The 14701-nt window shown below is 53.2% G+C and overlaps 1 protein-coding gene across 11 annotated transcripts in view; it reads right to left on the minus strand.

Moving 5' to 3' along the window:
* NFASC (neurofascin) overlaps positions 1-14701 on the minus strand; it is an 83258-nt gene that overhangs the window by 12102 nt on the left and 56455 nt on the right. For 6 of the 11 annotated variants that reach the window (XM_054517306.1, XM_054517305.1, XM_036398229.2 and 3 more), the window contains 5 exons: positions 11170-11421; positions 8224-8340; positions 6400-6555; positions 936-1067; positions 40-109 (listed from right to left, as the gene is read on the minus strand). In XM_054517306.1, the coding sequence (XP_054373281.1) occupies positions 40-109; positions 936-1067; positions 6400-6555; positions 8224-8340; positions 11170-11421 (727 nt within the window). Of the gene's footprint in view, positions 1-39; positions 110-935; positions 1068-6399; positions 6556-8223; positions 8341-11169; positions 11422-14701 lie in introns of those variants that run through there. The other 5 variants (XM_036398231.2, XM_036398226.2, XM_036398228.2 and 2 more) reach the window with 3 other exon arrangements.

Below are 14701 nucleotides of genomic sequence, written 5' to 3' on the forward strand. Positions count from 1 at the left end.
GATGGGGGGTGGGGGGTCGGACATTCCATGGGGTCCTACCTGTAGTCGAAGGATCCGTCCTCCACGTTCTTGTCCTCGGGATTGAGGTGCTCGTCCTTGTTGTCCCGCACTGCGAAAGGAGCAGAGCCCCCCCCTCCCAGTTAAACCAGTGAGGACTGAAGGGTCTGGGAATGGGGAGGAGCTGGGGAAGGGTCCTGGGGGAGTCCCTGAGGGGGAGGAGCTCGGAGAGGTGAAAACTGCACCCGGGGAGAGCTCGGAAAGGGTCACAAAGGGGTTACAAAGGGGTTATAAAGGGGTTGCAAAGGGGTTGCAAAGGGTTTGCAAAGTGAAAGAAAATGGTCTGCAAAGGGTTTGTGAGGGGTTTAAAAAGGGTTACAAAGGGATTGCCCTCACCTGGGTATTTCCCAGGGCTGGATGATCCCCAAGGATCCTGGAATTGCTTAACCCTCGGGAATGGCCATTCCCACCTCTCACCTGGATACTTCCCAGGACTGGATGATCCCCAAGGATCTTGGACCTGTTTAACCCTCAGGAATGGCCAGTCCAAGCTCTCACCTGGATATTCCCCACCACTGGCTTCATCTTCAGAATCCTGGACCTGCTGAAACCTTGGGAATGGCCATTCCCACTCTCACCTGGATATTCCCCACCACTGGATTATGACACACTCATTTAAGTTTTGGGATTTCCCATTCCCACTCTCACCAGGATATTCTCCACCACTGGACGATCCCCAAGGATCCAGGCCCTGTTTAACCCTCGGGAATGGCCATTCCAAGCTCTCACCTGGATATTCACCACTGGATGATGCCACACCCGTTTAAGTTTTGGGATTTCCCATTCCAAGCTCTCACCTGGGTATTCCCCACCACGGGATGATCCCCAAGAAAGCCCAGACCGACTGAAATTCTGGGAATGGCCATTCCCATGCTCACCTGGGTACTTCCCGCCGCGGCTCCTCTTGATGAAGCAGACGATGAGGAGGATGAGCACCAGGAGGGCGATGGCGCACATGAGGCCGATGAACCAGCCCTGCGTGGCGATGTCCACCTGGTTCTTGGTGTAGGCTGCGGGGAAAAAGGGGAAAATATTCCTAAGGGATGGAGCAAACCGTGCAAGGAATGCAGGAAGAGGAATTCAGGGCGCTGGTTCAGGAGTTTTCTTTAGTTTGGGTGCGTCTGGGTGTGTGCTTGAGGTTGCATCGCGGGGATTTGTTGTTTTTTGGTGGTTTCTTGGTGTTTTTTGGTGCTTTATTGGTGGGTTTTTGTGGGATTTTCTGGTGTTTTCTTGGTGGTTTTTGATGCTTTATTGGTCATTTTTTGGTGGGTTTTTGTGGTGTTCTCCTGGTGTTTCTTTGGGGTTTTTGTGGAGTTTTTGGTGGGTTTTGGCGTTTTTTTCACAATGTTTTGGTTGGTTTTGGTGTTTTATTGGTGTTTTTTGATTATTTTTTTCTGTGTTTTTTGGGGGGTTTTGGGTGCATTTTGGTGGGCTTTCGGTGTCTTTTTGGTGATGTTTTTTCATGGTTTGTTTTTCCTTTTATGGTGGAAAATAAAATCAGCTTTATCAGGAACCACAAACAGTGAAGGCGCCCAACAGAAAGGAAAATCTGGGAAGAGGGAATTGCAAAAAAAAAAAGGGCAAAGGAAGCTGGAGAAGGAATTTGATGGAATTTTCTGCATCTGAAAACGGCCCTGGGTGCAGGAAGATCCAAGAGGAACATTCCCAAGTCCTGCTGCCCAGGGATTTTGGGGGAAATCCCCAAAATCACTGGATCAGGGAATTGCTGACTTCTGAGGGTTCATTGGAAGCCTTGAACTGGGATGAACAGGGATAAAAACTGAGATGAACTGGGATGAACTGGGATGAACTGGTGTCCCTGCAGAGGTGACGGAGGTGGCTCTTCTGCCACCACCACCCAGCTCCTGCTGCTTCTGGTGGTGACCAAGGGTCTCAGGGCTGGGAGGGCCTGGTGGAAGCCCCCCAAGATCTGGGAACAGGTGGGAATTCCTTGGAATGCCACAGATCCAACCCTGGTGCCCAGGGATTTTGGGCAGCCCCAGTGGATCAGGGAATCGCTGAGCCCAGGGGTGTCATTGGCAACCTTGAACTGGGATGAACTGGGATGAACTGGAGCACAGAGGGCTCTGATAGCTCCGAGTGTTTTCTCCTGGAGCAAATTCCCGCTTCCAGCTCCTTCCCAAGGCTCCTGCCTGTTTATAGGAGTAATTCCAAGCCTGTTCCCACCCTCCAGCTCCTGTGTCCTCCCTGCCATTCCCCGACTCCCGGCTCGCAGCTCTCCCACACGGTCAGACAGACAAATCCATGGCCTAAAAATAGCTCCAAGGCTGCCTTTTCCAGCCTCTCCTTGGAATTCAGCGAGGCAGAGGAGAAAATAACCTTCAGCAGGGCGGAGGGGCTGGGTTTATCCAAGCTGAGGGAAAACCGAGGCGTTCCCCATGGGAATGTGGGAGGACCAGGGCGGCTGGGATGGGGCTGGGAATGGAGTTGGGCAGGAGATCCTGAAAATCCCTGAAAACCCGGTGAGGAAAAAGAGGGATAAAGAAAGCAGGGAGCAGCCCTCCCTTAATGTGTTCAGAGAGAAAGGATCTTGGAAGAGAGGCAGCAAAGGGAAAAATGGGTTGGATTGGGAAAAAATTCCAAACCCACAAAATTCCGGGGATCAAACTGTGCTTGTTCCATTGGAACTGAGGCCAAGAGGAGAAGTGCTTTCCTGGGGATGAAATGCAGGGAATTGCAGGTGAACCATGACAAGGAAATTCAGATTAAAGAGGAGAATGACATGAAGGAGAATCTCTGGTCAGGAAGTGATGCTGAACCCGGAATGTTTTGTGGATTTTTGGGCAGCACTGAGAGGGGAAGGAGCTGCCTGATGGTTCCTCTGACTCCAACACTGTCAAATCCCACATTTCCTCAATCCCAGCCTGAATCCCGGAATCCTCAAGGATGTGCATTTATATGGGGAGAATGAGCTGATGACAAAGAAATGGATTCAAAAATCCGAGTGCTGGGGAAGGGAAGGGGAAGGAAGCTCTGCTGGAAAGCTTGGAGAGGGAAAAATTCCATGAACAGCCATGGGATGGGATTTTTCCAGGGAGAAACAAGGAGGTCTTCAAAATACGAAATTCCAGAGAAGCCTGAGAGGTGGGATGGGGGTTGGAGCTGGGTTTGGAAAGGAGGATTTTAAACCCCGAGTCCCAAGGAGATCTCACAGGAGGATGGGGGCATAAAAGGGTGATAAATCCATCCTTGCTAAAAAAGGGTGATAAATCCATCCTTCCTAAAAAAGGGGGGGATAAATCCATCCTTCCCAAAAAAAGGGTGATAAATCCATCCTTGCTAAAAAAGGGGGATAAATCCATCCTTCCCAAAAAAGGGGGGGATAAATCCAGCCTTCTTAAAAAAGGGGGGGATAAATCCATCTTTCCCAAAAAAGCAACACTTGAGGACCAAATCAAAGTCCCTGCAAAGGTGGATTTGGAGTAAACGAGGGACTGTCAGGAAGGAAGGTTTGAAGCCCGTGGCTGTCCCAGGGGATTTTGTGATTTTGCTTTAAGGTGAGGCCAACCTCGAGGGAAAATGGAAAGCAGCTGCAGAATATGACAGGTCCTGATTGGAATTGCAGCTGCAGAACCTTTTTAAAAAATAATTAATGATAATTTCGTGGCAGAATATTCGTTAGCTCAGAGTCATCATTGACGTGTCAGGAGCAGAGCTCAGCTCCACCGAGTTTTTTCTTGGATTGCAAAAGAGATCTTTGGGTGTGAAAAGTCCCCTCTGGCTCCAGCCCTGTGTGATCCTATTCCCAGAATCTCAGGATCGCCGAGGCTGGAAAATCCCTGTGGGATCATCGAGTCCAGGCTGTGCCCGATCCCCACCCTGAGCACTCAGTGCCACCTCCAGGTGACACCTCCAGGGATGGGCGCTCCAAACCCCCCTGGGCAGCCCCTTCCAGCCCTTCCCATGAGGAAATTCCTGCTGGTGTCCAACCTGAGCCTCCCCAGCCCAGCCTGAGGCCGTTCCCTCTCCTCCTGTCCCTGTTCCCTGGGACAAGATCCCAAATCCCCCCGGCTGTCCCCTCCTGGCAGGGAGTTGTGCAGAGCCAGAAATTCCCCCTGAGACTCCTTTGCTCCAGGCTGAGCCCCTGCCCAGCTGCCTCAGGACTCTCCAAACCCTTCCCAGTTCCAAACCCTTCCCTGGACACTCTTCCCAGTGTTTGGACAAGCTAAGAAACCCATTTATTTATTTATCTATTTAAAATTTATCAGCCCTCCTTCTCTACTCCGCTATTTTTGTCATTTCCAAGTGCCCTTTGCTCCTGGGAGGAATTTTTTTTGGCTTAATGAGCTGCCAGTTAATCAGGAATGAAATCAGAGCTCAGCCTCCTGCAGGGGAATGTTTCTTATTTATCTGCCCTCAGCCTGAAGAAACCTTTGGAACAATGATTTACAAGATATGAAAAAAAAAAACCCAAAAAACCCAAAAACCCCTAAAACTGCTCGGTTCCTTTTTATCCAAAGCGTTCCCAATGCCACAGGATTGTCAGCAGGGGTCTGGCACTTGTGTCAGCAGCATCCAGCCAGGAGAGAAATGGATGTGGAGCGTTTATTCCTGCAGGGAAGGCGACAGCTCCGTGCATCCCACCGGGCTCAGGTCAGCACCAGCCTCAATCCCGGGGATAAAGGTGGCTCCATCCCTTATTCTCCATGAAAATATCAGTAGGAACCTCTCAATTATGGAAAATATATGCAGAGTCTTCCCAGCAGGAATTGGCCAAGGATATTGTGGCTTTTTTTTTGCTGTTTTTTTAATGATGCCCAGCCAGTTGCTGTCACCTCCATCACCCCACGGATCCCAAATGGGGGGGAAAGCAGGGGAGGAAGGAAAAGAGGCGGGTCCAGGTTGGGATTGGTTTTCCAGAGGGATAAAATGGTTATTCAGAGGGATAAAATTGTTATCCATAGGGATAACTCCCATGGGAGGGCGGGAGCTGACGGAGATTTTGGACTGAGGGAAAGATCTGGAAAGAGAAACAAAATTGGGGATTTAACTCAAAACTGAAGCTGTGCTGGGAGGGATCTGGGTCCAAAATCAGCTCTGATGGGACCAGAATATTCCAGGGGCTGCTGTGCCATGGATTTGCTCAGTCCTGGAGCAGTATGGGGACAGTTTGGGATATCACATTGAGCAGGGTTGGACACTCCAGAACCACCTGGATGTGGCACCTGGGGACATGGTGGCCTTGGCAGTGCCAGGGAATGGTGGGATTCGATGGTGGCAGACGCTTTTCCAATGTTAATTCCATGGAACACCAGCAGCCACTGGGAGTTACCCGGCGATATTCCAGATTTTCTGACCATTTTGGCTGCGCACAGGGGGTGTGGGGAGCTCTGCTCCCCAGTTCCCACAGCCCTTTGAGATTCCCATTTTCCTTTCGCCATTCCTGGCAGGGCCTGGAAATTGCCAGAGCTTCCCGTCCCACAGCTGGAGCCGAGCAAAACCATTTTAATTCCTTGTAAATCCCCACCTCTACCTACGACACTCTCAGGGAGGCTGCTGCAGTATTTCCTGCTCCGTGGAATTCCAGCAGAGTGGAATTGACAGGAGCTGTGCGCAGATCCCTTAGGAAAAGCCCTGGGTGGATACAAAGGGATTTAGGGACTTTGGATTTACTGGGAATCCTCGGGAGGGAGCGGCAGAGTTTTACACACACACAAAGATCCTGTGGGACAAAGGAGGGAGTGTCTGGAGCCGGGTGGGAAATGGGGGAATCCACAACCAGGAAAATGCGGAAACCACACGGAGACAAAGCCTGGAAAATTCCACACAAAGTGCCAGAGGAAACGTCCCAGGAGTATGGAAATCCCTAGGGACACTCCTGTGCCAACACCACATTCCCACTCCCACTGCATCCCATCAGTGACACCTCACTGTCCCCCAGAGTCCCAACGGGCACCAAGGGGCCGCAAGCAGAGGCTGTGACAACGTGAATGCGCTCTCCTCCCTTTCCTTCATTCCAAGGAATCCCCATCCCAAGGATCCCCAGACCAAGGAATCCTCATCCAAAGGATGCCCATGACGAGGGATCCCCATCCCAAGGATCCCCATCCAAAAGATCCCCATCCAGAGGATCGCCATCCAGAGGATTGCCATCACGAGGGATCCCCATTCAAAGGGATCCCCATCCGAAGGAATCTCCGTCCCTTCCTGGGATTCTCATCCTCCATGCAACGCCAAGCAATCCCTGAGTTGAGGGCAGTGGGATGAGGGATTTCCATGCAGCCATGGCCAAAGCACCATGGGGATGGCGGGGCCATGCCGGGGCCATGCTGGGGACACACTGGGGACACTCTGGGGACACGCGGCCGACGCCTGTCTCACCTGAGCTGGTGGTAAAGGTAATGTACGAGTGCTCGCTGGGGTGGGACCATATGGGGAACACCCACAGCTTGTACATCATCCCCGGCGTCAGATCCGCCAGCTGCACCGAGGACGGGCCCTGAGCCTTAACGGGGATTGATTTCTCTGTCTTGTTACCTGGGGAACAGAAACCGCACATCAAACCCCGCCCGGACACCCCGCGGGGACACCGGGGACACTGCGGCCCAGGCGCGGGGCTGGCCCCGGGGGCTGGCCAGGAGTGACACGGCTCCCGGGGCAGGGAGCTGCTGCTTGGGGTTGGTACTGAGCCAAGGAGCTGCTGGTTTGGGGTCACTACCCTGGGGACAAGCAGCTGCTGGTTTGGGGTCGGTACTGACACAAGGAGCTGCTGGTTTGGGGTCATTTCCTGAGCCAAGCAGCTGCTGGTTTGGGGTCACTACCCTGGGGACAAGCAGCTGCTGGTTTGGGGTTGGTACTGACACAAGGAGCTGCTGGTTTGGGGTTGGTACTGACACAAGGAGCTGCTGGTTTGGGGTCATTTCCTGAGCCAAGGAACCTCTGGTTTGAGGTTGATGCCAAAGCCAAGGAGCTGCTGGTTTGGGGTCATTTCCTGAGCCAAGGAGCTGCTGGCTTGGGGTCATTTCCTGAGCCAAGGAACTGCTGGTTTGAGGTTGTGATATTGCAGGCAAGGTGCTGTGAAATCCCTGGGACTGAGTGGGAATAATGTGGCCCTGGGGACAAGGTGCTGCTGATTTGGGGCCATTATTCTGGGGACAAGGAGCTGCTGACTTGGGATCTTTCCCTGAGCCAAGGAACTGCTGGTTTGGGGTCACTGCCCTGGGGACAAGGAGCTGCTGGGGTCGTTACCCACTGAGAATTGTGGCTTTGAGGTTTTGTTCCTTCAAATGCCACCAAAAAGGGGTGGACTACCACAGCTGTCCAGAAAGGGCTGAAATCTTCAATATTTCCTCCCTCAGCCAAATTCTGGAGAGAGAATCCCAAGGGATTGATGCTGCTGGCATGGATTCAGCACCTGGGTTTGCTCCTTGTGCTTCCCAGTGACTGGGAAAAAATAGGGGTGGGTTGGGAGCTGGGATATGTGGGATTTAGGGCCTGGCAAGCTCATGCATATCCCGAAATATGGGAATTTTGGAGGCCAGGCACTGCTTTGCACAGGGAATTGTTTCAAGGACAATTCAAGGTCATCTCCTAAGGGAAGCTGGAATGGCAGGAGGGGTTCCTGCCTGGAATTACAATTTTCAGGGATTCCGGACCAGCACAGCAGCGGACGCGAGGGCTGGGAGATAAACTCAGGGATGAGCAGCAGCCGGCACTGCCTCTCCAGAAACCCCAAACCAACCAACAAGACAAAAACCTCTCCCTAAACCGGCACCAAGCCCAGAGACCCCGGCTCTGCTTCCAGCCCGGGACGGAGCCGTACAACGCTAAGGAGCACCGAGGAGGAGGTTTGGGATCTTAGAGGATTCTGCCAACTCCAGGTTCAGGAATCCCGTCTTCCAAATTCCCGTCAATTTCATTTTCCTCCCTGTTTTCTCCATCTCCTCCCACTGACCTCGACATTCCCAAAGATCATCAAACCCCACGGCCGTCGGCGCACGGAGAGGGAACCCCCGGAGAACCACCTCTGATCTACCCCAACCGCCACAACCACCGTGTTTTTCCCCCTCTGGGTTTTGTTTTGTTTTTTTTTTTTTCCAAGCTGGCCATGGAATCATGGAATTAAATCCAAGGAAAGGGCGGGAGCTGGCAGGATCTCTAAGGGCAGAGCCACCCCGTAGAGTCCCCACGCGATCTGATGCTTACTGGTGATATACTTAACCACAAAGTCAGTTCCTGCCGAGAAATTGTGGCTCCAGGTGATGTTTGCCCAGTTACTGTTTGCCATGGCTCTGATGTCCCATATGGACGATCCATTGGCGGCTGGGGGACAGGTTAGAACACGAGTTAGTCTTTAGTGGGGTTAGGCCAGGCTCAGAGGTCAAAGCTGGTGAAAATCTCGAAAACCTGACAGAAACCCTACAAAAACCCTACAAAACCTTAAAAAACCGTAACAAAATGGTAGAAAAGCCTTATAAAGCCTCAAAAAACCATTAAGAAACTGTCCCGAAACCTTGCAAAACCTCAAAAATTTAAAAAACTGTACAAAAACTGTATAAAATGTCATAAAAACACATAAACGTCATAAAAACTTCACAAAAAGCTTCGAAAGCCCTACAAACACCTTACAAAAGATGTCACGAAATCCTTACAAAAACCTCACAAATCCTTACGAAATTAATAAAAAAGACCTTACAAAAACATTGTGAAACCTCATGAAAACACACAAGCATCGTAAAAACCTTTAAAAACCTTACAAAATCCTCACAAAAACCTTTCAAAATCCTCAGAAAATCCTTACAAAAACCTTTCAGAACCCTTTCAAAATCACGACATAAACCTGAAGCGAACACTTTGGTCTCAGCCTAAGCACGAACAAACCTCAGCCTAAGGCTGGATCGATTCTTTCCAGGGTTCCCAACACTTTTAGGGAATTTTCGTGGGCGTTTAAACCCAGCAGCACTCGGCTCATCCTGGGATTCCTCCGGGGCACATCCCCGAGGATCCGGGAGAGCGGGGAAACCTCATCTGGGAATCCCTGCGTGGGTGAGCACGGACCCAGTGCTGGGAGTGGCAGGGAATTGTCACCTCCCCGCGGCCCCGGCGGGACAATGAGGCCGCTCGTGTGCGAGGTTGAGGTTAAGGGGTCTCGATGTTGCTTGGGATGAGTCCCGTCCCTACAGAAGTGGGAGCCAAGCCCACACTTCAGCGGGGTTTTAAGGGACAGCAGAGAAGTGACACCTTGGGGTTTTGCTGTCATTTTTCCTCGAGGTGTTTCAGTGTTTTGATGCCATAAATCTGGGATCGACAGCCACAACCCCATGGGAAAAGCCAGTTTTGGGGTTTTTAGGGCACTGCAAGGACCTGGCGCTGTGGGGTGACCTGGAATCCCTGAGATCCCAGCCTGGCTTGGATGGGGGACACTGGAGGCTCCTCATTTCCTGCTGTCCTCTTTCCCTGCTCTGCACTCTGCAAATCCCCCCTGCAGAAAGTCTTGGTGGCTTTAAAGCATTTTAAACTGATTTTATGCAAAAAAATAAGAGAAATGGCTTTGAACTCAGTCATGGAATCATCCCAGACTCATTTGAGCAGGAAGGGACCCTAAAACTCTTCTCATTTCACCCCCAATCCACATTTTCCACTATCCCAGGCTGCTCCAAACCCCCACCCAAGTTTTTAATGCAGATTTCATTCCCTTTTTAGCTCAATTTATTTTTTTAACAACCCTAATTACTTATAAACCTTCAATTTCGTTATCCTGGCATTTCAACCCCTGATAAATCCTTCCAGATTTATCCCTTGAACACATCCAGGAGGGAAGATTTCCCCACCAGAGCCGAGTTTGTTTCTCCTGATGGTGCGAGAGGAGCTGGGAAGCGCCTGGCGCAGGGAAGGTGCTGAACTCCCACCCTTCCCCGCGATTCCCGCGGGCTCCGGCAGCGCAGGGAGCAGCGGGATAAACCCAAGGACTCGGATAAATCCTGACAGGTCTCCGTGCTAACAAGCTGAGGTGCTAAATCCGAGCTGACATCTCCTGCAGCAGGACCAGAACCCGTTTGTAACAGCCCTGAGCACCACCACATCGCACTTTGGGGGGAATTTTGTAGGGTTTTCAAACCCAAACCGCATCCGGCATCACCACACCCCCAGCGGGGCTGGGCTGTTCCCTGGCGGCCTGGAACTCTCCAAATTCCCACTCGTACTCCCGGATTGCACAGCATCCTCCAAATTCTTATTTACACACCCAGATTTATACACCCAGAGGTTCCTACAGAGCCCTCCAAATTCCAACTTGATTCCAGATTCCACAGGACCCTCCAAACTCTTATTTATACACCCGGATTCTACAGAACTCTCCAAATTCTCACTGATGCACCCGGGTTCTACAGAACCCTCCAAATTCCAGCTTCGTTCCAGATTCCACAGAACCCTCCAAATTCCCACTGGTACTCCCAGATTCCACAGAACCCTCCAAATTCCAATTTGTACACTCAGATTCTTGCATAACCTTCCAAATTCCTACTTGTACACCCAGATCCCACAGAACCCTCCAAATTCTTATTTATACACCTGGATTCCACAGAACCCTCCAAATTCCAACTTGATTCCAGATTCCACAGAACCCTCCAAATTCTTATTTATACACCCGGATTCTACAGGACCCTCCAAATTCCAACTTGTACACCCAGATTCTACAAAACCCTCCGAATTCCCACTGGTACTCCCAGATTTCACAGAGCCCTCCAAATTCCCACTGGTACTCTCAGATTCCAAAGAACCCTCCAAAATCCTACTAATACACTCAGATTCCGCAGAACCCTCCAAATTCCAACTTGACTCCGGATTCCAAAGGACCCTCCAAATTCCAACTTGACTCCGGATTCCAAAGGACCCTCCAAATGCCAGCTGGTACTCCCAGATTCTACAGAACCCTCCAAATTCCTGCTTGTACTCCCAGATTCCACAGAACCCTCCAAATTTCAACTTGCGCACTCAGATTCCGCAGAACCCTCCAGACCCCAACTCGTACACCCAGATTCCCATCCTGGGGCTCCAGGATGGCTCCGATTTCCCCGTCAGCCCAAAGAATCGAGGTGGGGAAGGGTCCCAGCAGGGTTAGAGAGGGGTTAGAGGAGAAGGAAAGCTCAGTACCCAACTCGTGCCTGGTGGTGGCTGCCGGAGCCCTCTCGGCAGCGGCGCTGGTGCTGGCGGCGGTGCTGGCGGCGGTGCTGGTGGTGGTTGTGGTGGCTGTGGTGGTGGTTGTTGTGGTTGTGGTGTCGGTGGTGGTTGGGGTGGTTGTAGGACTGGTTGTAGGACTGGTTTCAGGAGTGGTTTCAGGAGTGGTTTCAGGAGTGGTTTCTGGACTGGTTTCCTCCACTGCGGTTGGAGGCGGCCCAGTTGCCTCTGGGAGAGGGAAACACCGGCTTTGTACCTGAGGTGGCATCTCCTGGGCACTGCCCTCCCTGGGGCGGCACGGCACGGAGCAAATCCCACCAGGAACACACGGCTGGGCCCCTTTTCCTGCCCCTGGCGCCATGCAGGGATGGCCTGGGCTGATCCCAGGGGCTGGGAGGGGTGCAGGAGCAAATCCCACCGGGAACACATGGCTGAATCCCATTTTCCTGCCCCTGGCCCATGAAAAAGTGTCGTGAGCCCATCCCAGGGCCTGGGAGAGGTGCAGGAGCAAATCCCACCGGGAACACATGGCTGAATCCCATTTTCCTGTCCCTGGCCCCACACAAGGGTGGCCTGAGCCCATCCCAGGGGCAGGAGCAAATCCCACTGGGAATACATTGCTGGACTCCTTTTCCTACCCTTGTCCCCATGCAAGGGTGTCCTGAGCCCATCCCAGGATCTGGGAGAGGTGCAGGAGCAAATCCCACTGGGAATGCCAGGCTGAACCCCTTTTTGAACCCCTTTTCCTACCCCTGTCCCTCTGAGCCCATTCCAGGGGTTGGGAGAGGCGCTGGGGCTGCTCCTGTTCCCCCGGTTTGACCCCAATCTCAGTCCCAGCCCCAGGCCTGGAGGAGCTGCTCGTCCTCTGCCTTTCCCCTTACCCCTCCTGGAACAAACCAGCACAGCCAGCCTGGAAAAACGCAGCTGAGGGGATGCTCAGTTTTGCCCTCACTCCATTGTCCCACGGCATTCCAGGAAATGGGATTTAGCCTTAGGAAAACGCACTAATGCCATTAATTCCATTAATCCGGCTGGCCCTGCACTACACCTCCAGCATTTTTGGAGCTGCCAGCTCAGCCTGCAGCTTCCCAGCTTTTTCCAGCCTGGAGAAGGAGCAGAGGGAGGGATGAGGGACGGAGCCCGGGCAGCGCTGCCTCTCCCAATTCACACTGAAATGAGGATTTGGAACACCCCGAGCTGTCCGGGGGGGGATAACTGGGAGTGATTTGTTTGTTAATTGTCTCACTCGGGCCGTGATCCCAAGGAAAAGCGGGAATGTGCTCCAAGAAAAGGGGGAAATGTGCCCTTTGACCCACCCTGAGCTGGGTGAGGGTCCCACAGGGAGGGAGGGGTGCGCTGGATGGGGCTGGAACCTTCCAGCAGAAAACACAGCTGGAATTCAGCTCCAAATGCCAAAGGTGACTCCGAGGGGACTCACCCCGGCACGCTCGGGTTAAATTATATTTATCATCATTATTTCTGCAGGCCACGGGATTCCAAATCCCTCTGATGGGTGAAGGAAGCCAGATTTTATAAATGTCTCCCTCAAACCACAACAGCTCTAGGGAAGCACTTTAAAACCAGTCCTAGGCCCGAGCCAGGCTTTTCTTCCTCACCCACCTCATCCCCAAGGAGAGCCAAGCCCTGAAACTCAGCATCCAAAGGCTGAGAGGGGCAGGAGCTCTCTGAGTCCATCTGAGATGCAAAATTAGAGTTTGAGCACAGCTGAAAGCACCAGCCGGGGTCAGAGGTGACCCCAGAGCAGCCCCAGGTGCTCAAAAACTCCAGCCCAGCTCCAGGAGTGCCCCCAGAGCACTCCCGGGTCCTCAAAGTCCCCCCAAAACTTCAGGCCAGCCTCAGGGATGTCCCCAGAGCATCCCTGATTCCTCAAAATTGCCCCAGGAGCAGCCACAGCCACCCCAAAACCCTCATCCAGGCCAGGAGCAGCCACAGCCACCCCAAAACCCCCGATGGGCCCAGGAGCATCCACAGCCACCCCAAAACCCCCGATGGGCCCAGGAGCAGCCACAGCCACCCCAAAACCCCCAATGGCCCCAGGAGCATCCACAGCCACCCCAAAACCGCCGCTGGGCCTCAAGAGCAGCCACAGTCACCCCAAAACCCCCAATGGCCCCAGGAGCAGCCACAGCCACCCCAAACCCCACCCCGGTGCTCTCGGCGCTGCCCCCACAGCGTCTCCCCCATCTCATGCACCCCGATCCGCAGCCCCCCGTGCACAGCCCGTCCCTGCCCCGGCCCGGGAGGGGACAGGGAGGGGACACATCCAAAGGCTCGGCTTTGCCCTCGCGTGTTCGTGGTGAGCCAAAACCAAAACACCAAAAAAAAAGAGAGATTTTTGCGTTTTGCCCTCCCGGGTTTGTTCCGCGGGTCTGAAGGCCGCTAAAAGCTTTTCCTGCGCTGGGATTTGTCCCCATCCATCTCCGCGGATTGCTGGCGGGGGTTTTGGGGTTAAAGAGATTGGTGTCGCCGGGTTAATGTCCCCATTAACGGGATGGAGCCGCGCCGGAGGCTGGGAACACTCAGCTAATGCAGGCTCGGCATTCCCATGGGAATCCCGGCTCCCCTCGGAGGAAAACGAGACCTCAAAAGGCACAAAGTGAATTTGGGGAAGGCGGGAGCCGGTGGAAAACCTGGCACGGCTTTCCAGCTTCCATGGGGGAAGCAGGAATTCGGTTTTAATGCCCCTCCAGACTTTAGATTGGGAAGAGATTATCCGGGATAAATCTCTTGAGCATCCCTCACGCACCCAGGTCCTGCGGGATTCTGCCCCTCCTGGAGTACCGGGCTGAGCTGCCAGCGGCTCCAGGCGGGGTTTGCCCTCCCTGCCCCACTTCCCTGGCTCTGGGGGAAGCGATCCCCGCCAGCGGAGCCGTCACTTCCCATCAGGATAACGGGGGATGGATCCGAGAGAGAGCCGGGAGGGGACGCGGGGATGGAAATCGGCCTGGCAGGAGCGGGGACAGGTGAAGAGTGGGATGGGGTGAGCTGGAAAACTCGGGGAGGGCAGGGAGGGAGCGCGGCCCCCATGGAGAGGGAGGGGTTTGATCCTAAACCACCCCGGGATGCGGAGCTGAGGCCTCGTCCGGGTTTAGATCTGAAATGGGTGCGGGGGCAGAGCTCAGATTTGGGGAGGGGGAGACCGGGGATGTTCGCTGGGCTTTGGAATCCATCCCCCAATGAGGGCTGGGGGGATCTCAGGGATCTCACAGGGATCTCAGGGATCTCACAGGTCAAGGGGGATTTCATGGATCCCACGGATCTGATATCCCCCAAAGGAAAGGGATCTCAGGGATCAGAGGGGAATTTCAAGGATCCCACGGATCCACTATCTCCCCAGAGAAAAGGGATCTCAGGGATCAGAAGGATTTCAGGGATTAGAGGATCAAGGGGGATTTCAATATCCTCCAAAGAAAAGGGATCTCAGGGATCACAGGGATCAAGGGGGAATTCAGGGATCCAATATCCCCCAGAGAAAAGGGATCACAGG

The sequence above is a fragment of the Molothrus ater genome, chromosome 25, assembly GCF_012460135.2.
Source record: "Molothrus ater isolate BHLD 08-10-18 breed brown headed cowbird chromosome 25, BPBGC_Mater_1.1, whole genome shotgun sequence".
In the NCBI taxonomy this organism is placed as follows: Eukaryota; Metazoa; Chordata; class Aves; order Passeriformes; family Icteridae; genus Molothrus; species Molothrus ater.